The 24,268-nt window shown below is 40.4% G+C and overlaps 1 protein-coding gene across 3 annotated transcripts in view; it reads left to right on the top strand.

Moving 5' to 3' along the window:
• The window catches only part of DNAI1 (dynein axonemal intermediate chain 1), a 151,051-nt gene that overhangs the window by 2,472 nt on the left and 124,311 nt on the right, over nt 1-24,268 (top strand). The window contains exons 2-9 of one of the 3 annotated variants that reach the window (XM_040580430.1): nt 8,693-8,761; nt 10,584-10,682; nt 11,618-11,698; nt 14,747-14,873; nt 16,269-16,342; nt 17,176-17,334; nt 19,114-19,173; nt 22,058-22,195. In XM_040580430.1, the coding sequence (XP_040436364.1) occupies nt 8,693-8,761; nt 10,584-10,682; nt 11,618-11,698; nt 14,747-14,873; nt 16,269-16,342; nt 17,176-17,334; nt 19,114-19,173; nt 22,058-22,195 (807 nt within the window). The remainder of the gene's footprint in view (nt 1-8,692; nt 8,762-10,583; nt 10,683-11,617; nt 11,699-14,746; nt 14,874-16,268; nt 16,343-17,175; nt 17,335-19,113; nt 19,174-22,057; nt 22,196-24,268) is intronic. The other 2 variants (XM_040580431.1, XM_040580433.1) reach the window with 2 other exon arrangements.

Genomic DNA, 24,268 nt, shown 5'->3' with positions numbered 1-24,268 from the left:
AGTTCAATCTCCAGCCACCTGATGTCTTTGTCTTTTTCTTTGAAAGAAATCTCCCATATTCCTGGGTGAAAATGTCTTGAAGTCCAGTTGACCATCAGAGGTGAAAGCTGTGACCTTCCAGACGAATTGTCTGACTTGAACTGAGCCTTAATTAGAAGCATCTTTAGGCTCTTCTGTGTTTTGTGTACATTAATAAGAAATGTGTTTCAGTGTTTGAAGTCTTAAAATAATTGAGTATGTCTGGGTGTTTTGTAAATAATAATACTTATGTATGTTCTGTGCTTCAATAACATCCTTCCTTTCAGATCTGAAACGTGGTATGTGCAATTGAGCTCCACAGCATTTTGGGAAGCTGTGGAATTATAGAAAGGCATAAGCCAACATCCCTGCATCAGACTGGAGGGAATGGAAGAATTAGGTTCTCAAGAAAATGAGAATTAGGTTCTCAAGAAAATGAGGTCTTGAGTGTGACAAATGGGAAACTCAAAAGAGTAGTATTATCTAAAAATGCTGACCTGTGTGTCATGTGCACATTAGCCTGGTGTCAGTCCCATGCATGGTCCTGGGTGGTGAAAGAAAGTCTCCAACAATTTTGAGATTGTTATTTTAAACATGGTTATCAGGTGTGCCGTTGGAAGTGTTGGTTCCAGATTTCCATGTCTTTGCTTTTTAGCTCAAGGAAAAGCCTTGTGTGAAGAGTGGAGAGCACCCTGTGCTGCTGTGTACCTCTGTGGCTGAACCCACCCCAAGGAGAAGCAAGATTTGGTTATGGTTTCTTAACTCTCATTGCATACACTCCTTTGCACTTACAGTGTACCAAACCAGACTGAGAGCTCTTATCATTTAGGATCAATCCCACTATCAGCAGCAGGTCACTTATGCAGTGTTAAGAAAGCGTCTGAGTTTGGAGAGTGAGGCATTTCTTGGTACACTTGACCCATGGTCTTGCACCCACTGACATGTAAGCAGCTTCTTTGATATTCAGCAAGCTGTCAAAGAGAAAGAAAAGAGACCCCCGTCCCCAAACACAGTCAACAATCAAGGCATGCTGTACTCCTTTGCCAGCAAAGGCTTTTAAGGTGTTTATTAGCTCTTAAACGTGCATTAAACAAATCATGGAATATAAAATAAACACTCAATTTAGTGTCTCTCAGAAAACATATTACCAAATGTATTGGCAAATAGCTCCTAAATTGGCATCCCTAGCGTGTGTAAATGGATGCCTGCTGCAGGCAGGCTAGAAGTCACTTTGCTTCCTTTGGCCTTGTTTCCATTATGTGCTTTTCTGCTCCTTGTGCCAAGCAGTGGTTTGCTGTGGAGTCTTCTAAATATTCAAAACATGCATAAAAAACTACCAGGAAATTATGGAATGGTTTTACAGACATGTGAAGCTTAGCTCTTACAATGTGTCTGTCACAGAAATTCTACAAGCAGCTGCGTTCTCTCTTTTTTTCAGATTGCACGTTGGCCTCTAGGGGTGCTTCAGAGGAACGGGGAGTGATGCCTTTGCTCAGGAAGTGAACTTAGCCAGAGCAGTCTGTGATTGCTCAGCCTTGTAATCTGACTGTTTTATGGTGACAGCTAGCATGGGAAGCAGAAAGACTGCAGGAATGTCTCTGTAATGATCTTAAAAAAAGTAGTCTAGTTTGTCATTGCCCTGATGGGTGTTTCATTAGCATGTAATCGATTTTCAGCCCTTGGAAAATAGGAATTGACAGTGCAGTTTTGCAAACTAATCAACCTGCATGTTCCCTGCCTCAGAGTTTTCTGGTATTTTAGGCTGGATCTGCAAATCCAGATCTACTCAGCCTACCTCCTGCTTTAAGCACAGGGAGAAATTTCATGTTACTCAAGGAGTTACTGTATAGTGCTGTGTGTGGTTTCTCACCATGGAATGACCAGCTGCAAAAGCTAGTCCGGAAGGGGCAGTTTAATCTGACACTATAGGAGATGGATGTACCACCCAGACAAGGCTGTAGGATATAGTAAGGAACCTCACCCTGGATGGCAGGACAGCACATGTAGTAGCATCATTGCGTCTCCTACTCAGTTAGTCAGGGCAGGCCTTGCATCTGAATGTGAGGAATGGATACATTTTTTCCTGAAGGATTTCTGCAGTCAAAAATCTGGGATTCAGCCTCGTTCTTAAATGAATGCTTGCTTTTGAGAGTACATCTCTGCTTCTTAGAACACCAAGATAATTTACTTAAGCATTGCCACTGACAAGTCAGATGTTTTCTGCAGCGGAGGATGAAATAGTTGAAAAGTAAGGCCATAGAAAATAGCTGTTAAGAAAGACCCAGACATGATTGTTCCAGGGCTTGGTAAAAGCTTCAGAGCTTTTCCTAATCAAGAAGACAGGTACTAACAGTCCTGTCTATTTTGTATAAATTCAGTTAATGAGTCTCAGATCAGCAACTGACGGCTGTCACATTTGCCAACACAAAGTGAGAGTAATAATCACTGTTGGATAGAATAAGCAAGGACAAGACTTGAATGGATGGTTGAGTGTTGATCTTTGTTTTCCTCATTGCAGGCCAAGCTGGAAACATGTTACTAGGGTGCTGAGGGCTAAACTTCCACAGGGATTGCATCTCTTTGATGCTTTCCCTCCGATTACATGTTTCTGGGAGCAGAAGTAAGACAGCTGTTATGAAATGCCACCTTGGTAGTGCTTTTTTTCATTTACAGTAATGTCCTTTTGAAAATAGCCAGTAGTTTCTTCTTATTTTAGTTTTCCAGTTTCAAAACTCAAACAAAAAAATATTTAGAGGAATTTCATTTGGAGACAACCCATTCTACCTTAAAATACCATTATAAATGCTTGTTGGATAGGTCAGCAACAGGAAAACTTCCTGCTGAAGGACTTGATTTTGCATCTGTTTGCAACTCTGATTGTCTGTGATGTAACTCTTGATGATTGGCTGTGTTAGAAGGAGCTGTGGCAAGGGAAAGGAAAATTACGTGGCATTTAAAGCATCACTTTTCAGCTGTTTCCTCTCTTGATCTGTGTCATCCCGTTGGATTACACTATCTTTCCTGTAGCCAATAGTCAATTTGTTGTGTAGCTTAGTCAATGTCTGGGCCAGGCAGGAATATCTAGGTGCTGCTATCATAAACACATCCTGAAAGAAAGGTCCAGAAAAAAAGTCACTTGAGTTTCTATATTCTATATTTCTATATTCTTGATGCCTGTTATGGGCTTTTAGTATCTTTTCACTGTGGGAACTATGGTAATCTGTTTATTTAATGTAAGACAGTCATCAGAGTAAAACACGTTTAGCATGCATAAATTCTCACTCGGGCATTTTTTGCTGTAGCAGTGGAGCACCTCCCAGGGTGGTCAGAGTTATGATGGTGACCTGGAGGTGAGAAACACCTCATAACTCCTTAACGCCTCCTACCCTTTCCTTAGTCCCCTGGCAACAATGTGTCTTTTTTCCTAATATAATTTCCTTATAATTATTCACATTCCTTTTCTTGTTAATTATTATTATTATTAAAGGCAGGAATAGTAGCACCATTTATTAGGAAGATTTAGGAAGACTATTTACTTTTTCTATAGCAAGACCATCTTCAGTTTGTTTAGAGTTTGCTAAAATGTAATTGTTTGGATTGAAGTGTCCTTTGCTGGCTGTCTGACTTAGGCTATGTCTAAAAAAAAAGACTTTAGATGCTGAACAACATAAACCAAAACACTAGTAGCAACTTGCTGTCTGAGCTCTGTCCATGCTTGTAAGTCTGGGACTGCTCAAGTGAGGCAAGGAAGCTACAAAAAACGAAGTGTGTAATTGTGGAGTTAAGCTGTGTATCATAATGCCTGTGCCCAATGGGGTGAATAATTCTCGTATTTTCTAACTTCTGAATGCTTCTTTTTGAGATGCTAATAATAGTCTGTTAACTTCCAATTGGTTTTTTCTGTAGCTAATTATATAACAACAAAAATGTGCTTGAATTTTAGAGATCTGTATGAAGGTCAGTCACTGTCATGAGCATCTTGCTAGTGAATATACAATCATTATGTTGATATGTAGTTATAGTTTTATTTTTTATTTCTATTGTGGATGCATTTGAGACCTCTACCCTGTTGTACAAACACTGCAGTGTGGAACAAAGAAATAGCTGTCAGAACAAAAGGATTAAATTTTAAATAATAGTTTATGGGTAACACATAGATACAGTAAAAATAAGAATGAGTAAGCAATGGCCATCATTCCGAGCTGTGGTGGCAGGACGCCAGCTACCTGGTTGCTGTTGAGGACTCTTTACAGCTAATATGGCAGAGAGGAGTTTTAAGGAAAGGTGTGAAGAAGGACAGTGTGCTGGCTTTGGAAAGATTTACACGGAGCATGAGCTTGCGAAACAAGTAGAAAAAGGACAAAGCACAGGTACACCAAAAAAAAAGGAGTATCAGGACTTTTTCAGCAAGTGGCACAGCATTAGACTTTGTGCTATTATCTGAATCTGATGTGATGTAAAAGATTTTGTATCCTTGACTGAGCCAAGTTTGCTCCCCATCTTGCTTCTTGTAATAGTTTTAAACAGATCTGCTAGTTTTGATGAGTGTTGCCTACTGCTGATGTTGCCAAAATGCTAGGATCTCATCTGATCTCTTCATGTTTGTGTCACCTTCCAGCTGGATTTCAACAGTTTTAGGTACTTTGAGATGGACCTTCCACAGCACAGGCTGCAGCAGCACATCCCCATGGGAATGATCTTGCATCCCGAACTCTGCCCTCTGCTTTTTATATTGTCCTCTGTGGAGTATTGCATCAAGTAGAGTTGCAGTCTTTACCTTCAGTGGCCAAAGTCCATGAAATCCAACAAATAAGATACTCAACTTTCGTTGTTGTTGAAGTAGGTCTCTGCTGTGAGAGATGATTTATTTAGGCAGGAGACAAGAGTTTTTCTGAAGGACCCTGGAATAAACTAAGGACCAACACCTTCCTGGACTCTACTACTACCTGCCAGATAAGCCTGTGCTCATTTGCTCCAGGTATGGCTGTCCTGTCTTTGTGGAGCACATATGGAAGAGAGCCCAGGGCCTACATCGATCGGTGTGTGCTGGCTCCTATCTTTCCTCTTCAGGTTTTGCACACTTCTGGAGTGGGCTGTGTCCATACTTGGCCAAGGATTTGTGTGACAGCCAAGCAGCCATAACTGTTCAGGTTGGAGCAGGCAGCTAGAGATTTTTTAGTTTAAAATACCAGTGATAATAAGTGAAATTTTGTAACTGTCCTGCCAGTCATGTTCTTGCTCTCTGTTGTGGGGAACAGCTTTGCTTATTTTCCAGGGAGCTCTGAAACAAGCTGCCACAGTTAGGCAGTAGATTCGGTCAGTAAAGTAAGAATGAGGCAAATGGAGAAGGGTGGTAAATCCCACCAACTGATGCAATGAGATCCCTCCCTTGAACATCTTCTCCCAGTTCTACACAACTGAGTGTACATCCAGCTACACTTTGATGAAGGGTAAAAACGTGCATGGGATCAAAATTAAGACATTCAGAGCCTGGTTCTTTTTTAAAGTAGTTTGTAAACTTTGTTACACTCAAAATCTTGTTTATGGGCAAAGAAGAAGGACATCTTATTTATATAGCTGAGAATTTAATGTTAGTGTTACTGAAATCTTAGTCTAAACATTATCATCAGACCAGATGTGATTATTACAGAAAATAAGAAGTACTTCTGTGTAAAAAAAAATATCATTACTAATAATAACAATGCAGTTAAAATTGTTGCATGCAAGCTTCTCAGTGTCTACTCCTTTTCTGGTATTGTGATCACCCTTCTTCTGGTCCTCTTGTTTTCCAAGATTAATGGTTTCATTTTGCTGTCAATGGTGGTGTTGGTGGGAATGTTACAGCAAGTTGTCAGCATCTGGGGTCTTTCGCTCGGAAGGATAAGATGTCCATGTTGATGGTTTCTTCTCCACTCTAGGACCCACTTGGGAGTTTCTTCCATATGTTAGCTAACATACTTTCACATTTCACTTTCTTCATTGGTCTGGTGTTCCACATTACACCTGATGCTACTGTAGATGATACTTCTTAAGTATGCTAGGTACTGCTATTCTCTTTTCTTTGTTACTCCTAAACCCAGTTTTGTCCAGTTCCCCTGTTTGCAGGTCTGCATTTCTCTAACTGGCCAGTGGTGAGATGTTTACAGCTGTGGGGTCTCTAATGTCAAGCCTGCACCCCATCTCTTATCATTCCTTGCCTTACTCTGCTCTCCCACATCCTAGGTCTCCTCAGGGCCTCTCTGTCATACCAGGCCTGTACTATATAATTAAGTAGCAGTTGTAAAACCATGATGATACTGTATAGAAACAAAAGAAATAAAGAAAATTAGCCATAGGCCCCTGGCTAATTAGAAAAATTGCTCATGCTCTACCCTACAAATGCTTTAAGGTGTGGGGAGCAGGGCAGGGATTGTGCTGCTTCCTTCCAGTGCACTCTAGCTTTTTTTCAGTGTCACTTTTGGATTTTAATACAGTTGCAGATATTTATTCACAGGTGTCTCTTTGGATTATGTTAACTGAAATCTGTGCAACTGCCAGAACCAATTACCCTCAGATTGCCTTGTCAATGCCTTTGCTGCTGGATAAATGCTTTCATAGACTCATTTACAAAGGCTAATATTGCGTAAGCTTTGTTTCATGTTTAAAATTAAGACTTTGATTTTTGTTTGGATCTGAGTAAAATTCTGCTCTGAAAATCTGTTTTAAATGTTGTAGTTTAAATCACATCTAATTAATATGTAGCATGGTGCTTGTAGCATAGGATGCTCTGTTGCCCATTGCCGAGCAATGACATGAGGGAGACAGGCCAGCTGCGTAATCCAGTGGTCTCAGTCGTGTTGTGGTGCTGGGGCTCCTAGGCTCTCTGCTCCGCTTTGCTACCAGCCCACTGTGGGATTTTAAAGGAAATGTCGTAACTCTTTATTTTCTCCACTTGAGTCATAAAAATTTGTATTTCAAAGTGAGGCACATTTTCTAAGCATAAAAATGTATCAGTCTGCTCATGTTTCTTCTCTTTTAATATGTATCTTCTGGAATAAAAATAATCCCTGATGCCTTGTTGTAACAACAGTTTTACATAGCTTAGCTTGTACAAACAGAAACAACACTGAAAGACTCAGCCTCGCATCTCTGCTACAGTTTGTTCCTTTCTGAAAAGGTTTCTTTTCTGAAAAGGTTTCTTTTCTGAATTCTTATTGTCAAGTCTTAACAAGTAATGGGGCTTTAGAAACAACGCTTGGGGATACTGGGTCAAAGTCATTATGGCTGCTTAATTGTTTAATACATAGGAAGCAGATGGTAGAAATGGATATTTAATTTTCATAATGAAGGGGAATCATGAGAGGAGCCTAGAATCTCTGTAGAGACTCGTGCTCCTTAAGGTGTTCCTAAGAGGTATGGGAAAGGAGATGAACAATAGATAATGTAATAAAGCTGGGCTTTTCTGTAGAAGGACTAGGAAAAGCAGATGGAAGCAGCAAGTGGCAGACTTGAAAAGCGAGCAGCAGTTCTTTGCTTTAGCATGTAGTTGTACCATGGGAGTCCTTGCTGTGGAAGTTGCATGTGCTAAAAAGGCACATGGATTCCAAAATGGCTGAATACATTTATGGAGAAAAAGGTTCACTGATACGAAATAAAAAGGATAGCATTTATGTTTCCAAGTCCATATGTCAAGCTGAGAGGATATCCTGGAGAAAGCTCCATAGATACCTTCTTTTGAATACTGTTAGAGAGAGATACTTGGCTAGGCGGACCTTTAATCTGAGCTGAAAGGCACACCCTAATGTTCTTCTAAAGAATATCGGTAAACCCATGGGAGCTTGCTCTCCCACCCGTTTACTTTCCTTCCCTCTTCTGTAGGATCCCCTTCTTTTCTTTACTTTTTCCAAGTAACTCCTCTGCTTTTTCCATCCATCCCATCCAGTGTTATCTGGGATCCATCCTGAAACTGTTCTTGCCAAGATTTCTAATGTTGTCTCCTTTGTTTGATTTATCAGCTCTCTCTCCCTTCTGCCTTCTGGGTTCTAAGTCTTGACTGTTCCTCAGCATCTTCTTGAAAGGATCCTCTTCATTTCTTCTCTCACTTTCTGTAAAGTTTTCATAAAGCTTTGGCACTGGTGCCCTTCTGTTATTCCTTAACCTTTGGGTAATCTCCCTTAGATATACTCTGTAAGGCTCCCTGTCAGTAATTATTTCATTGTTTTCCTTAAAGCCTGTCGTAAAAAAATTTCTGTTCTATGATGTGCTTGGACAGGCTGGCAGTAGTTAACTTCCCAGCTACTTATCAGTGTTTTCCATGTTTTCTCAACACTCGTGGCTTTGTAGGTATTGATCTGCTGTCTTCAGGCTTACTGTCACATGAGAGCATTTGGGCCAAGAACAGCCTTTCTGTGTGTTTGAGTAATGCACTAGAATCCCATGAGAATGACTTTTAGTTGTATCACAGGTAGTAAGAAGGTTAGAACCCAGTGTTTCTTCATGCTGATAAACTGCTGTCTTGTATTGTGAAAGTGATTGCCTTTCATTCAAGTGATTTATAGACAAAACACTGCTATATTCAGCTTTTGAAACAAACCATTGGAGCAAGCATTAATAAGCACATTCAATTTTTACTCTGTTTTGGTTAAATTAGGAAACAAGGTTTAGAAGGTTTACATTGGGTATGTTCTCGCTTCAGGGCCAAAGTGGACCTTCAGGAGGAAAGACAGTACCACTAAGGCCACCTAAAGCTGTATCTAAAAAACGGGTAAGATCCACAAATCCGTGAGTCTTAAAAAATGTTTTTTCCATCTTTATCTGTGAGGTGCAAAGTGGATTCAGTCTGAACAATGGTTTGTTTTATGGAATTGGTAACATTTCTATTGATTTAGCAGTAAAGGGCTGCTCTAGATTTCCACTGAGAAGGGAATTACACTAGCAGGTTAGAATAAAAATGGCAGCTAAAGCAAGGGCACAATTTAGGTAAAATGCAATACGAAAGATTAAAATAAAATGTCTGGGTTGTAAATTCCAAAATATAAGCTGACGTAGACTGTGAGAAAAATGCCTGCTTGGTTTAGAAAATTCAAAACAGCCCATATTCACTTAATTAACAGAGAAATGCAAGCATTAGTGAAAGTAGCCTAAACTTCTTGACTGTTAGCCTCATGATAATGTTTTTATTATGGGCAAATAAATACTTAGAATACCTTGACTTAATCTCCTTTCCTTTTATTTAGCCCATTGACGTAGATGGAAGGACAGTTTACATGCCTTTAAACAGTCATGGTGGTAAACAGCTCTTCACTTTCTTAGGACAAATCACAGTCTTGTTTCTTTTGACCCTTTAAAAGTGAAAAGCTATTTAGTTTTAAATCATAAACATAAATAAAAATGTTAAACCAACAACACTTTTAATTTGACTCACTAAGGAAATCACCCACTGAACTAATTGGCATTGAACCTGAGTATGACAAATGTCCTACAAGCAGGTGTATGTGCAGGGAGCATTAAATCACAAGTGTTCTGCCGCATTGGTCTTTTGTATATCAGAGCACCTGGCCTTCCTTGAAGCTTGCCTCATAACCGCTCCCTTGGGGGAAGGAAAAGGCTGCAGCCTGTATCTTTTCCTAGGTGCCTGGCATATGCAGGATTCTCTGTTACTTTCAGCCACTGCATATTTTTAAACAGCATTGTGCTTTTCACTTTTGTGGCACTCTGCAGATAGCAAAGGTTTGCTGGGTCCAGTCTCTGTACCTGCAGCCAGCTTTCAGTTATACCCTGGACTCCTCAGCAGCTCTGTATGGCCATAAAGTTTAGCAGACCTGAGAGAACTGTATTTAAAAGAATGATTGATTTATTTTAAATCAATCCATTATACATTTCAAACTGAGGGAGAAATTTTGCCGGGAGCAGTTAAACACTTTAATCAGCAACTGTATATTATGGCAGTGTATTTGTAATGACAATTAATTGAAAATTGTCCCTGCAGTGAAGCATTTTCTTGTTAATGATATCATGACATCAACCTGTGCTCAGCCCAAAGAGAACAGCTCTCTGTGCTGGGAGAATGCAAACTGCTGGCCTTTGCAAGAAAATGGTTAACATTCCTCCAGGAGCTACATCCCTGCAGCTTTGTACCTTGAACTAATTTCTAAAGGTAGCTTATAGAACAGCACTTCAGAAGTTATTGCAAGTCTTTGACTTGTGCCCTTGAGTAGTCCTAAAGTATGACTCATTTTGGTGTTACATAGCCAAAAGAAACAGAATTGCCAACCTTTAAACTGAAATTGAAGTAGAATTACTTGAGTTTTTGTTACTGGAGTTACTCCAGTTTCATTACCGGCCAGAAATTATCTTCAGACAGCAGCTCCTCTGACCTACTGAACCCTTGCTGGCAAGTGTGTGCACATTCAACAGTCTTCAGATTTGGGCCTGCCGTTTGGGTTTATCTGCTGTGCTCAAAGCAGAGGTAGAAGGGGGAACACTGTTTTCAACTCCTTGCCCCATGACTGCAGAAATGCTACTTTGGGAGGGAGCAAAGCAGTCACAGTCTTGGTGCACTAATGGGTTTGTCATTCCTGTGCTAGGATGAAGATGTCTCCACTGAAGTGGGAGAGGGGTTAGATGAATGGGCAGCAGCAAAGACTCTAGTTAAACCCCCAGATCAACTGGAGCTGACTGAAGCTGTGAGTAAAACAGTGCCTGTAGTTGTCATGAGATGTGTACGAAACTGTAAACCAAAGCCTACCTCTTACCTGTTTGTTTTGGAGAAAGTTCTGCAAGAGTAAAACTCCAGTACTTGCTAAAGCAGTGTCTGCAGCATAAACTGAAATGGCTGTCAGCTGCAGAACAGGGAGAACGTGCTTTGAAACACAGTTCTGGGCTTAAGACAATGTAACTACGTGGAGTTGATCCATGAGGGGAATGGGGCCAAGGCTTCACTCCAATAAGGAGGACCCCAGAGGCAGCCCTGAGCTTTTCACGTGCCTCGGTGTGATACACAGGACAGGGAGGTGTCCTACAGTTTTAAGGCCATTTATTTTCAGCTTGGTTTAGTAGGATTGCAGTCGGTCACCCTTCCAACTGCAGTTGTCTCTCTCTTCTCAATGTCTTCTAAAACTCTAGCATTTCTCCCTGTCCTCCAAGTATCTCTCAAAGGGAAGCTATACTTACTTCCCCTGACACAGGCAGTGAAAACAGTTAACACCAGTAGTGTTTTTGTTTCCACTGGTTGGTCCTGGAAGCACGGCTACTGAGCTTATTGTTTACTCTATTTTTGGACCATTTATGTTTCAAGACACAGGTTGTGCTTCTTGCCTTTTAGAATGCAGCTAGAATTTTTTAATTGCTACCATAGCTTAGGTAAGAATTAACATGCCAGCTAAAGAAATCAAGAAAGCCCATTGAAATACTATGGTAGGAAGCAGAATGACTGTTCTGGATTCTCCTCTGAGCTAGCTTGGCTCCAAGCATTGTTCTTGTAGAGGCATCAGCTGCACATGAGGTAACTGCAGTGAACTGAACATCATAGAATTGAGCATAAACCTGGTGATTTGTGTATGCTGCACATTGTATTCATAGTGGACCTTATTTACAATATTATTTTGTTTCCATTCCAAAGGAATTAAAAGAGGAATTTACACGTATCCTGACAGCTAATAATCCCCATGCTCCACAGAATATCGTCAGATACAGCTTTAAAGTAAGTGTGCGATGACCTGTAAAATCAGGATGAGATTTTTTTCAATTAAGTGTTTTTGTGTTTTCCTTTGATTTATAACCAGGTAAATTTCCTTTTAATGTGGCTTTTTGTTGTTACATACTTACTGCCAATGGTTCCTAAAGGTTCTTTTGCAGAGGGTAAAAGTCTAAAAGCATCGACGTATTTATTCAGAAATAGGATGTAACAATTACTCAATAAAATCTTGACAGTGAACGTAATTAGTGCAGCTAATCTCAGGTGGTAACTTTTTGATTCTGTGGTGGTCAAAGAATAAAAGGCAATGCTTTACTCAGTCTGTAAGACAGTCATGCCTCAGTATCCTCACATCAAGATTCAGTTGCTTGAATTCTAGAAGAGCTCAGAAATGTGCTTTGTGAAATCACTGACAAGAGCTCTATTCATGATGAGTAGGAGTGAGCAGGGGAGGGTGGAGTGAGCTGGGGAAGGTGCATCAAAGACTTCCAGGAAACATCCAAGAGTCACACCTTCACATTTTTGTGTGAAGAGCACACACTGCATTACCCTGTGTCATAGTTTAACCCCAGCCGGTAACTAAGTACCACGTAGCCATCGCTCACTCCCCCCTCACCTGGAGGGATGGAGTGGAGAATTAGAAAAGCATGTAAAACTCAAGTGTTGAGATAAGAACAATTTAATAAGTAAAGCAAAAGCTGTGCATGCAAGCAAAGGAATTAATTTACTGCTTTCCATCGTTAGGCAGGTGTTCAGCCATCTCCGGGAAAGTAGGGCTCCATCATGCATAATGGTTAGTTGGAAAGACAAATGCTATAATGCCTAATGTCCCCTCCCTCATTCTTCTTCCCCTAGCTTATATATACTCAGCATGGCATCATATGGTATGGAATACCCCTTTGACTAGTTTGGGTCACCTGTCCTGGCTGTGTTCCCTCCCAGTCGCCTGTGCCACTCCAGCCCTCTCACTGGCAGGGCCTGAGAAACTGAAAAGTCCTTGACTTACTATGAATATTACTCAGCAATCACCAAAAACATCAGTGTCCTGTCAACACTGTTCTCACACCAAATCCAAAACACAGCACTGCGCCAGCTACTAAGAAGAAAATTAACTCTATCCCAGCTGAAACCAGGACACCCTGAAGCAACCTTCTCCTGCTAGCATGTACAGCTAGCAACACTGGCTGCCGCGGAGAGAGGGTGGAACGACGGCTTTGCTGCCCACTTCTCCCTTGGAAGGGTTATGCCCTGTTGCATTATGTGTATGAGTCTGGCACATGGCTAAGTGGGGGGAAGAGCCCTCCTGTTGAGTCATGAGGATCAGAAAGGACCCCCTTGGTTTCTAAACTCCTTCTCAGAGAGTCTAGGTGTGGCTAGTTCCAATCCTAGTCTCAAACTTGGTCAACAGTGTAGGTCTAAAGGATTATATGTACAACTACTTATCAGAGTCAATGCTTGCCTGTCAGAGCCCTCTCAAGGACTTTCACTGAAACACTTTCACAAAGTTGAAAAAATGTATGATTTATTAAGGTGACAGATACAACAAATTCAGAATTGCTGTTCATAAATGCACTGCAAAAATTGAGCTTGAGGTAAGAGTTCAGTGCTTGTGTTAACAAGACTTTCCTGGGTAACATCCATCATAGTCAGAGGCACAAGTTTTGCCAAAGAGGCATCCCTGCCTGGAGGGGAGAGATCCAGGCTTATCAACCTGTCCACTAGTTGGAATTCTCGTCCTCAAAACAGAGGATTCTAAATGCCAGATTGATACTCATGGTGAGGTGGGACGGAGTCAATCATTGTGTGCCAACTGGCCCTCAGCAAGGATTGTCAGTTCTGGAAGGCCAGTGGAGCCCAGTGTTTCAACACAGGATGGAGGATTTGGTACAGAAGTATGGAGGTCTTTCTGGCTTTACTCAAGCAAGACGGGGCTGTGAGGCCCCCGCCTCACCCCAGGCATCACTCAGCTGATTGTGAGTGTTAGACTGCACCCAGTATATCCGCTTTGTGAGATAAGTATGGCGCCCAATTCAAATCCCACTGCTCCCAACTGACTCACAGCTTCTGTATTTGGCACCAACAACTCCAGTGTCCCACAGCCCCCATGAAAGAAAGGACACATGGACAGCTCCTCTAGTTCTGGCATTGGATTATCCCCAACATTAGGCAAGGAACAGACAACTAGGTGAAATATTCCTGAACCTGTCTCATTTGTGTGATACTGTAACTACTTTGACCAACCACTACATGAGATCACCAGAGAAAGGAAATCAGTCTTGTGGAAGCAAATAAGGTCCCTTTCTCTTCTATTTGGTGTTGTTGTTTTCATATTTATAGGACAGAAACAGGTGATGATTGCTCCATATTTTCAAATTGTCCACAGCAACTGCAGTGGGCTTGATGCTATGCTGTGATTGGTACAGAAAGCAGTCATATTTTTAAGAAGAAACTGTTGAAGCATCTGTGGTCTGCAGTGGCTTCTGATTGCTTTTAGGTGCAGCTCAAAACCTTAATACATAGTTTGAACCTAGGTGTGTGCCTGCACTGTACAGTAGTCAACAAGCAAATGTCAATCAAGCTAGGATCAAATAGGTGAATTAGTACACCTGGGCATGGTGCTAGAAGCCTGTACTGTCTCCAGATTAGAGCTGCTCTCTACCTATGGTGCTGCTCTTGTATAGGTACAGCAACTCATTCAGGGATCTCAGCGCAACAGGATTTGAGAATCTCTTAGCGAGTGCTGTGTAGTAGAAGTCCACTAGAACTATACTTCAACTCCTTTGCTGTGGTAGTGGTGGAGAGCTAGAGGTTTCAAGTTCTTGCTTCTTTTTGTTGTATTTTTAATTTATGGTTCTCAGTGTCCTGAGATAGAAATACCTGCTGGAAGAAATTTGGTGTGAATGTGCCAATAACAAATAGTAAACGTAAAAAATAATATCAGTAAAAAAATATCAGTATGGATCTTTTTAGCTTTAGCAATTCAGGGTACATAGTATTTCTGGTTCGAAGTATTTTTTCTCTGTGCTGATTTTGTTGTTTTTTTCCTCTTTGTAGGAACGAGCATACAAGCCAATAAGCTATGTGGATCAAACGGCCATTCACTTCTCTTTGAATGGAAACATGATACTCAAAGATTCAGATGAAGGCAGGCGTCAGAGTATCAGATTAAGCACTGCAGCAGGTAGGTTTAGTATCTGAAATCACAATTAATTACAACTAGGCACTGGTACGTATTCAACATGGGAGAATAATGTTCATGATGATAAGGGATCATGCTTCATGACCATATAATCAAACAGCTCCTATTTTGGCTTGCATCCATCTCAGAAAACAAAACCAGAAAAAACAATCAGCCAGATGTCTGACACAGTGTAGAAAATGGTGCATACTTTTTGAGCTGGATAAACATTAACACTGAAATTTATGGAGCTATTTAGTGTCTTTTAAACATCTTCCACTACTGTTAGTTGGACATACATGTCTAAACTCCTTAGCCTGCTTTGAAATTTTCAGCCATAATTTAAAGTATTCAAGCAGAAATGTTTGGAAGCTGGGTGATCATTCAGAAAATTACTATATGTGTAACTAACTCTTACACTCTTACCAGAATGTCTGCTTCTGGACAATGTGAGATACGAGATACTGAACTAGCTGGACCTTTGATCTGAGCTAGTATCACCATTCTTAAGTTTTCAGGCAAAGAGACACCTTAATTACAGCTGAAAAGCTGTGTTGTTATTAAAGAGTTCTAGGTTTGCATTTTCAGCAAGGTAAGATGTACTGCCTAGGGATTCTCCTGTATTTCTGCTGTTTGTTAAAGAGAAGTTGTGTCACAAAGAGTGTCCTTTCAAGGTTATAACTGTCAGGCACAATGATACCACTGGATAAGCACCTGAGAATAGTTGTTACTTGCAGCTTCTGAGGGTCAGTACCTCTCTTATTTTACACTGAACAAAATGTGCATGATGATTTGAAGTAGGACAAAATGCTGAATGGGATCTTCGATGCCATGAAAGCATGGATTGTTGTTGTTGGCAGTGCTTTTCAGAGATTCCAAACCAGCCAGTTTCAAGCAGCTTGATGCCAGTATTACTACACACTCAAGGCTGGAACTGGAATGTAGACATCCATTATTCTCTAACAAGACTAGTATATTCATTTTTATCCATATAAACAAGAAAAAACCATGTGCCTTGCAAGCATTCTTCATGGTTGTACATAATTGCAGCCACTTTTGGAGGGAAGAAAGGTCGAGATCTGAAGGGATACCCAGAAACAAAGCTACTCAGACCAGAAGTGGATTTCAGAACTTTGTTTTGAATCAAAATCAATTTTTTTATTCCAGTCCAGCCGGAATTACTGCAGTTTCATTCTAGTAATAACATTGTTTCCTTCTGTGGCCTTGAGCAAACAATGACCCTCTAAACTGGTGATGAGTTACCGTGTGGTCTAGTGAGATAGCATTAGGAAAGAATGCATCTGTATATTAATGCTTCAGAAGATAGAAGGATCTGCAGAATATGGGATAGTATGTTCTATCATCCTGGACTTATTCACATATCCTTTCTGTCAGCAGCAGAGGCTCCTGTTGAGACTTCTGCAGTAACAAGTGAAGAGGCAGAGATTAAAGAAAGCACAGAAGATGTTCAGGTAATTCTCCATAGTCAGGTGAGAACTGTCCCTTTTATTTTTAATATTAGATTTGAAATTCCTTTATTATAAAATGGGCTTGCTGAGAAGCTTCTGTGATTGATTCTGTTGTGCCTCAGATGTCTCTCCTATAGGTGAGATCCTGCAGATTCTACTGAACAGCTGGGTTCCTCTTGCCATTTTTCAGTTTGGAGAAGCTGTGTAGGGGGATGAGGTCCCTCGCACCAGATCTGTATTTATCCAGATAGTATATCAACATACAGTGTAATTTGCTGGGATCTGGAATATTTCTGGACAGTATGTCCATTTCTGAAAGAGAAACTGGTGAAAAAAAATGTGGAGGCATGAAAGCAGCAGGCAGAATTATCTGAAATAAGCAATGCCCCGATGTAAAGGCAGTTGGCTGATTAGGAAAAGAGTAAACTGTGAGAAGTTTGTTCTTATCCACATAGTTCCAGGCCATGGAATGAACTTCAGACTAATTTCAGGTAAATCTCACTGTCTAGTAAGGAAATGAAAACACAGGGTAGTGGGACTATAACAGTGTTCTGGTCCCCGAGTTCAATTTATCCAAGATGTTATATTATCTCGTTCGTGTCAGGCTTTGTTTTAAAGTAACTTCATTTTCTGGTTTTCCATATTCCTGTTTAGATACCATTCCAGAATCTCCTTGCTATGATTGCTCAAAGTCTCCTAATTTCCATCTTAAATATTGAGTTTTCAGTTACAGTCTCCCTCACTAGACAGCAGAAATCCAGCTGTCAAGTGCTTCTGGAGAAGGAAAGAGATGTCTGGTTTTTTATGGGTGGAGTCACTGCTCTGTTTTCTTGCAGGCTGCAGGAGAGGAAGAGGCAGAGGGGTCAGGAACAGCAGAAGTAGATGAGGCAGCAGAGGCTGAAGAGCCTTCTCCTCCAAGAGTGAAGGAGCAGAAGCTTGCAAACCAGTTCAACTTCATTGAGAGAGCTTCAAGGACAGTCAACAACCCTGTGCGGGTATGCTGCCATTTCCTTCAGTGACTTGGAGGATCCTTCCTTTGGGAGGGCATGTGGATCATCTGTGTTTGTGTCATATCCTGTGATCTCTATTAAGAGAAAAACCCAGTCTTTTACTACGGTAAAATATTTGGGGTGATGAAAATGGTCACAGAAAAATTCTTGCCTCATGGACTTTTACACAGCCTGCAAGTTTGGTGCTACTGTAAATCCTTAAACCTCTACTTAGATATAACACTTTCCATGTCTATTTTCTCATCAGAGAAAGTATGGAGCAACGGTTAGGGTAGCAGCTGAGGTCTTGGAATCCGTGAATTCAATTTCCTTTTGCCACAGAGTCCTTTTGTGGCCTTGTACTTCAATTCTTACCCATGGACCAGGGATATAAGTGCCCCTATATTAAAAGGATAAAGGTATTTACACTTGTATTAAGCACAGGCACTACAGTAACAGACCCATGTAAGTATGACAAATCTTTACTGCTGCTACATGGTACATCTCCCACTCTGTGCATGCACTTTCCAGACCATACAGACCCAAGGCCTTTTCTTTCCCTAAGCTTTTTGCTGAGCCTGCAGCCATCCCAATGAGTGTGGCTTTACAGGGCCTTCTGACCAAGCAATACTGGTGATGTTGGCTCCTGGCTAAGTGCTCAAAAAGGAGCTTTCTGAATCAGAGATACAAGTTTCAGAGAGAAAATTCTCTTGTTTTCCTGGCTGCCCTGGAATCAGAGCATATACAGTTTCTTCAGAGGGCCTTCTTGCCTTCTTTCAGCCATTACACATAAAGTGAGATGTCTTTACATCTGATGGGCTTGGAGATATTAAGAGTTACTGTTTTGCCAGAGCTACTATCTCCCAGAAGGAATACCATCTCTGCCGACTAGTAGAGTCAGACGATGTCAGGAGAGTTTATCCAACAGTGGAGAGCTTACTGCATAGTCTCATCTAAGATTCTGCATCTTTCAAAAATCCCTGCTGAGGCCACGGAATTTGTTATTTCTCTGTCCTCAGATCTGCATATTCTCTTCCCATTGATTTTACTGGGAGAAGCTTGTGTGCCTCTGTGTCATTCTGCCTTTGAAAGCAGAATATAGACCTTAAATAGCTGTGCAGTACTGCTGCGTGCTGTACAGGATGTGCAGTTTCCACCTTTGAGACTGCTTCATTTCAGAGGTCAGTGAAATGCTACAGACAAATTCTTGAAAATGTCCTGACACAACAAAAAGAAAATGCTGTTCCATGAAATGGATGTTTCACAGAAATATATTAATGTATTTCAGAATGATGATGTAATGGTGATAAAAATATTTCAGTAACATCAAAAAATTATTTATAGGTTATAATTCTGTTGAACTATTTTGTTTTGACTGCTGTACCCAAGTGGATTTTTAATACGTAGGTCAAGACTGTTCAGATTTGGTAGGATATCATAACTGATACCATAATCGGTAGCAGAATGTTTCAAATGGTAGAGTGGAACAAACCATTTCAACTCCTTCAAAATTAAATACTGAAATTAAATATTTTAAGTATGTGGAAAAAAAATCAGAAGGTCTTGTGAACTTCTTTTGGTCCACAAGAAAATCTATTTGTAGTTGCACAATCATTGATAATGTTTGTGCAGTGCTCTAGGAGTCATTTGGGTGTTGAATTAATCCTAGATCAATATTATTCTAACTACCTGCTATGAGAAGGCTGTTTCCACAGCTGGACTATGTCACTACAAAGAGTTTCAATGCAAAGATTGTGTGTCTTTATGTTTTTTTTCTTTATTCAGGAAAGAGCATGTCAGTCGGAGCCTACACCTTGTAAAAATTTCTCAGCCACTGCTAACCAGGTATATCCTTTTCACTTTTAAAGCATTTTTAGAGTAGGAAACTGAGATATGAGAAAGGAAAAAAAAATTGCAGTGTTTGCATTCCTTGCAGTGGAATGAACTCCCATGCTGTGGCTCTGATCTCTGGTTTAAATCTGAGTGCAAACTAGTGGACCCCCTTTTCTGCCTTAATGGCTGAACTTGCAGTAGTTTATATTTCTAGGGTCAAGTGTCTTAGTTTAGCTGCTTTTAATTTACCTATTGCTTGCCAGCCACCCTGGCCAGTCTGCTTTAGAGACTCTTAAATGAGTGGAAGTTGGGAAACCACAGTGTGAAAATGGTTCTAGACTCAGCAACAGCTGGGCTGCAGCTTGCAGGCACTGAATTCTCTGGTATATGGCTCTCTGAGGAGGGGATTGTCCTGTTGCTGAAGATCTTCCATCACTGTGTGGTGTGTGAGCTAGAGTCCTGGTTTTCACTGGTATAGAGTTGATTTTTTTCTTGGTGGCTGGTATAGTGCTGCTTTTTGGATTTGGTGTAGGAATAATATTGAAAATATAGTCATGTTTTGGTTGTTCCTTGCTTTAGATCAAGGACTTTCTGGGTTTCCCATACTCTGCTGGTGGGCAGGTGCGTGGGAGGCTGGGTGGGAGCACGGCCCGGAGAGCTGACCCAAACTAGCCACAGGGGTATTCTATACCGTATGATGTCATGCTCAGTATATATAAGCTGGGAGAAGAGGAAGGAGGGGGAGGGGTGTTTGGAGTTATGGTGTTTGTCTTCCCAAGTAACCATTACACATGATGGAGCCCAGCTTTCCTGGAGATGGCTGAACACCTGCCTGCCCATGGGAAGTGGTGAATGAATTCCTTGGTTTGCTTTGCATGCACGGCTTTTGCTTTACCTGTTCAAACTGTCTTTATCTCAACCCACCAGTTTTCTTTTACCCTTCCGATCCTCTCTCCAATCCCACAGTGGGAGGAGGGGGGCAGAGTGAGCGAATGGCTCTGTGGGCCTTAGTTGCCAGCTGGGGTTAAACCATGACAGCTGGCTATTTGAGAGGAGCTGTGGTTATTTAGGAGGGGGCAGGTCTGATGTCTCAAAATGCAGGAATACAATAATGAAAAAGCACTTAGAACATGTCTGTGTGCTAGCTCCACTTTAAGCACTGTGTTTAGAGAGTGGAGACTTCTGAAAATTTCATGCAGCTGTGAATTTATAAGGGTTCATACATATTTGGAAGTGTTCTTAAGCTGATATATGCAACACTGTTTTTTTCTTTGTCTAAGTTTAGTTGTAGGTAAAATAGGGTTTCTAAAGTCTGAAGCTGAACCCAATGAGAACTATAGAATAAGGAACATGAAAGGCCTGTTGCAGTAGACTTAGCTCTGTTTTACATAGTGGGAATGTGCCTGTTTATCCATGATGAAGAACTGTATGGTATTTTCTCCATCTCTTAAAAATGTAAAAAAAATTATTTTGCATTACATTTTACATATTAAGTACCCTATAACTTTCATTGGAAAGGGAATGCAGCCGATTCTGCTAATTAATTCTCACAGATAATTACAAAATGTATTTGTGTTTGTCACTGATACAATATTGTTTCAAACCAGTGTACTGGACTGGTGTTGAAAATATTGTTTCATTACCAGTGTACCATAGAAACACCCGGGAGAAAGTATAAGGTAATGGCAGCAACTGTAAATATGCTGTAATAGGAAAGTGATAGGAAGGGGAGTGAAGGTGTCACTGTCAAGCTGAAAACTACAATCCAGTCTATTCCTGAACTTGAAATCACAGAGTAATTGTCCTGAGATCTTCCCTCCCTCCAGCTGGAGTTTCCTTTCGTTTTTTCTGGCAGTGAGATGACTTGACAGTTAGAAAGAAAAGAACTTATTAAGATACTCAGGTGGTTGTTAAAATTTTGCATGAAATGTTTGAAAACCAAGAGGAAAAGTATTGCCTTGTTTTCTGTTTATCCTGTTGAATATTTGCATGGTTATAAAAAATGTTTTAATGTAAGCTCTTTGTTTTAGCTCTTTTTCCTTCTTGTTCTTCCTTATGCTCACAATTTCCTATTCCAAGATTTTCTGTTCTGCTCCTTCTGCTGCTGTTCTCATCATATCTCCTTTGTCATTTCCCTGATATTTGGAACATCTTTCCGTCTCATTTTTACCTGCAAATTTACAACACAATGCAGGTTTTTTGCTAAAGGTTTCTGCTACTTTTCTTCATTCCAATGTACTAGTCTATATTTTGTGTTTGAATCATACTCCCACTCCTAAAGCTGATGTGTCAGAATTAGGTTGCCTTTTGTTTTGTCCTGAAAGTAATATAACTGCTTCAGATACAGTACTAGCACTCTAATACTAATGAATAATTCTTAAGTAGAAAAACTACTTTTGGATCTACTGAAGTAAGACATTTGTGGCATGTGGCATACCATAAGATGTAAAACTGCTCTCGGTTTCTGTTTGATCATATGCTGCAGAGTTGGAGTCCAAGATCTAAATTGTGTTTAGCAGCTACAATTTAATTTTCCCACATCACATAAGAAATGTCATAAAGCAGGTGTTTAATGCATGTTTCCTATTAAACACTGGTAAATTAGTTAAACAGAAAGTCCTACAAGAAAGATATGGAGTCAAAGCACCAAGCAGAGTGCTGGAGGGAGGAGAATGTTAAGAATACAATAATGTGTTCTTAGGAAGACATGCCCCATCAAGCTTTAAAAATCTTGGGCTTCAATCCTTCGCTTTTTGTGCAACAATCCAGTTCTCTTCAGCTGATTCCAGTGGCAGTGTTACTGTTGTGAGACTATCATATTTTTGTGGTGGCATAGATGGCTGTTTTCTGGAGAATGATCAGGTCCCAATAAATCCTGCCTCTGTCTGTTTCTCAGTGGGAGATCTATGATGCCTATGTGGAGGAGCTTCAGAAAATGGAAAAGTCAAAAGAAAAAGAAAAATCAAAAGCTCAAATAGCAAAGAGAGAAGAGGAGAAGAAGAAAGTAAGAAAGTTAACCTCTCTAGAGTCACAGGTACGTTTCATAATGCTGGAAGAGCCCTGCTCAGAGTGGTGGTGGATGCATCCGTAATGCAAGTCAGGTGAAATTTAACAAGTTGTGCTGGCTGTGTAGCTAGTTGTCTGAGTTGGCAAATAGCAACTCTAAGAAATGTAAAACCTAATTTTTTTCTAGGAACTGTATTTCCAAAACGGGATTTCCATTTTGCTATACTTTTTGTGGGAATACAAAACAGTGTGAAGCCATAGTCTTCTCTTCAGTCCTGATTTCCAAATGAGATTTACAGCTTTTTTTTGGTGTACATTATTATGTTTGTGTCTCATTTTTTATTCATATGAGGGATAAAAGAATGGAATAAGTACAAACACTGTGACTTTGCAAGGAATTCTAGGTGATGCAGAGGTGTTAGGTACAATCTTCCAATATGAAAAACGAGGAAATTTAGGGTTCCTTCAAAATGTCACTGAAGCACTGTGGTGAAACACATTTCACTATTTTTTATTATTTTAATGATAATGTTAAAGAATTATAATTTATATAGTTTCTAGTTAAATACATATAAATGGTATATAATATACAACATATAAAAGTTAATAATATGAAATCAAAACCTACATACTTAACATTGAATAATTTTTCTGGGAGGCTTGACCTAATTTGCAGAGGGATATTTGATGCATTATGTATTAATTTAGTTGGAAAGTGACAGAAAAGTCTTTCTGTGGTGTTTGAAGTGCTATGCCATGGCCAGTAATTATAAAGCATGGTGATACCTCAGTCACAGTGATGTGATCATCCCAGCAGGGGGTCAGCCACTCTCAATTCTGTGGAGTAGCAGAGTGAATGGCAAAGGCTGCTGTACTGGAGTAGCCTCCGTTAGTCTGTCTTCTCAGAGTAGCAGGTGTCAGAACGCCTGCCAAGCTCCAGGCTGGTGTTGTGATCTTGCTGTAAGGGCTGAACTGACTGCTGATCCAGGCTGCTGTGTCAGGAATAGCCTAGGAGTGCCTTGCAGGAATGACACAGTCTGTTCTGCTAAAGTGACAATATCTCCATCTTAAAAATGTGATCCCACTTCAAGCATTGCGAATACAATATGACAACCCTGAAAGATTTTCTTCATGTTCCAGAATGTTTTCAGGGGGTTCAAGAAGTTTCTGTTAGAGTTTAACAGAGTTTGACCTATAGGGAATTGTGGGTGGTTCTTTCCCTCCCAGTCTATGTTAAACCATTTAGAGGCAAACTGAAATAATTTCTGTAATGACTGGAGCAAAATGCACTAAGAACTGTAATACAAAAACATGGAAGTCAGTTCATAGCTTGCCCCTAGAATAGGCATATACCAACATAACTAACATATATCAATGTAATACAAGCTGGCTCATGAAACTGGCTTTAGCACTTTCATACCATATGGCTGATTCAGCTTTAGAGGATTGGACTGGTTTAGCTACCCCAGCAGCACCGTGCCATCAAAAGCCTTATAGTATAAACAGAAAAGGAACATGTTCTGACAGGCTTCTTCCTGTGAATTGTGCCATTGAAATTCACAGTCCTTTTGAAAACTAATAAACCTTTCACCTGAGTATATTTTTGGAGAATTAAGTCTGAAGTCGACATTATAATTATGGGCTTAAAGGGTGGATTGCAAAAAGCTGATAAGGAAAATGAAATAAAAATTCTACCAATGAAACCATATTGTAAAACCCTGCTGCATGCTCCACTGACAGCAGTAGGAAGTTGAAATCCAGGCGCCCATGATCCCTCCCTGTGGTGCTTTGCTTTTCACTCTTAGCACTTTCCAGGGGGCTTGCAGGGAAGCCAGAAAGTCAATACACTGAAAAAGTGAAAGGGAAAGCTTTTTATGCAGAGACGGAGTCCCAGATTGAGGCCCTCTGCAAGGCTGGTGGACCAGCTTGAAGTGTATGAAAAACCTGCTGAAATTTCCAGTCAATAACTTGAAAAATGCAACCTGAAGTAAACCAAGGGTAAAATCAGACTTAGAACAGGCCTTACATCTGGTCATGTATAGGTCTATGGAAATTAAAGGTTGATGGCTGCAGAATCTATACTTATGATCTCAAGTCAGCA

Source organism: Falco naumanni, chromosome Z (genome assembly GCF_017639655.2).
Source record: "Falco naumanni isolate bFalNau1 chromosome Z, bFalNau1.pat, whole genome shotgun sequence".
NCBI lineage: Eukaryota > Metazoa > Chordata > Aves > Falconiformes > Falconidae > Falco > Falco naumanni.
The sequence above is the reverse complement of the archived record's forward strand: the minus strand, read 5'-3'. Positions and strand labels throughout refer to the sequence as shown.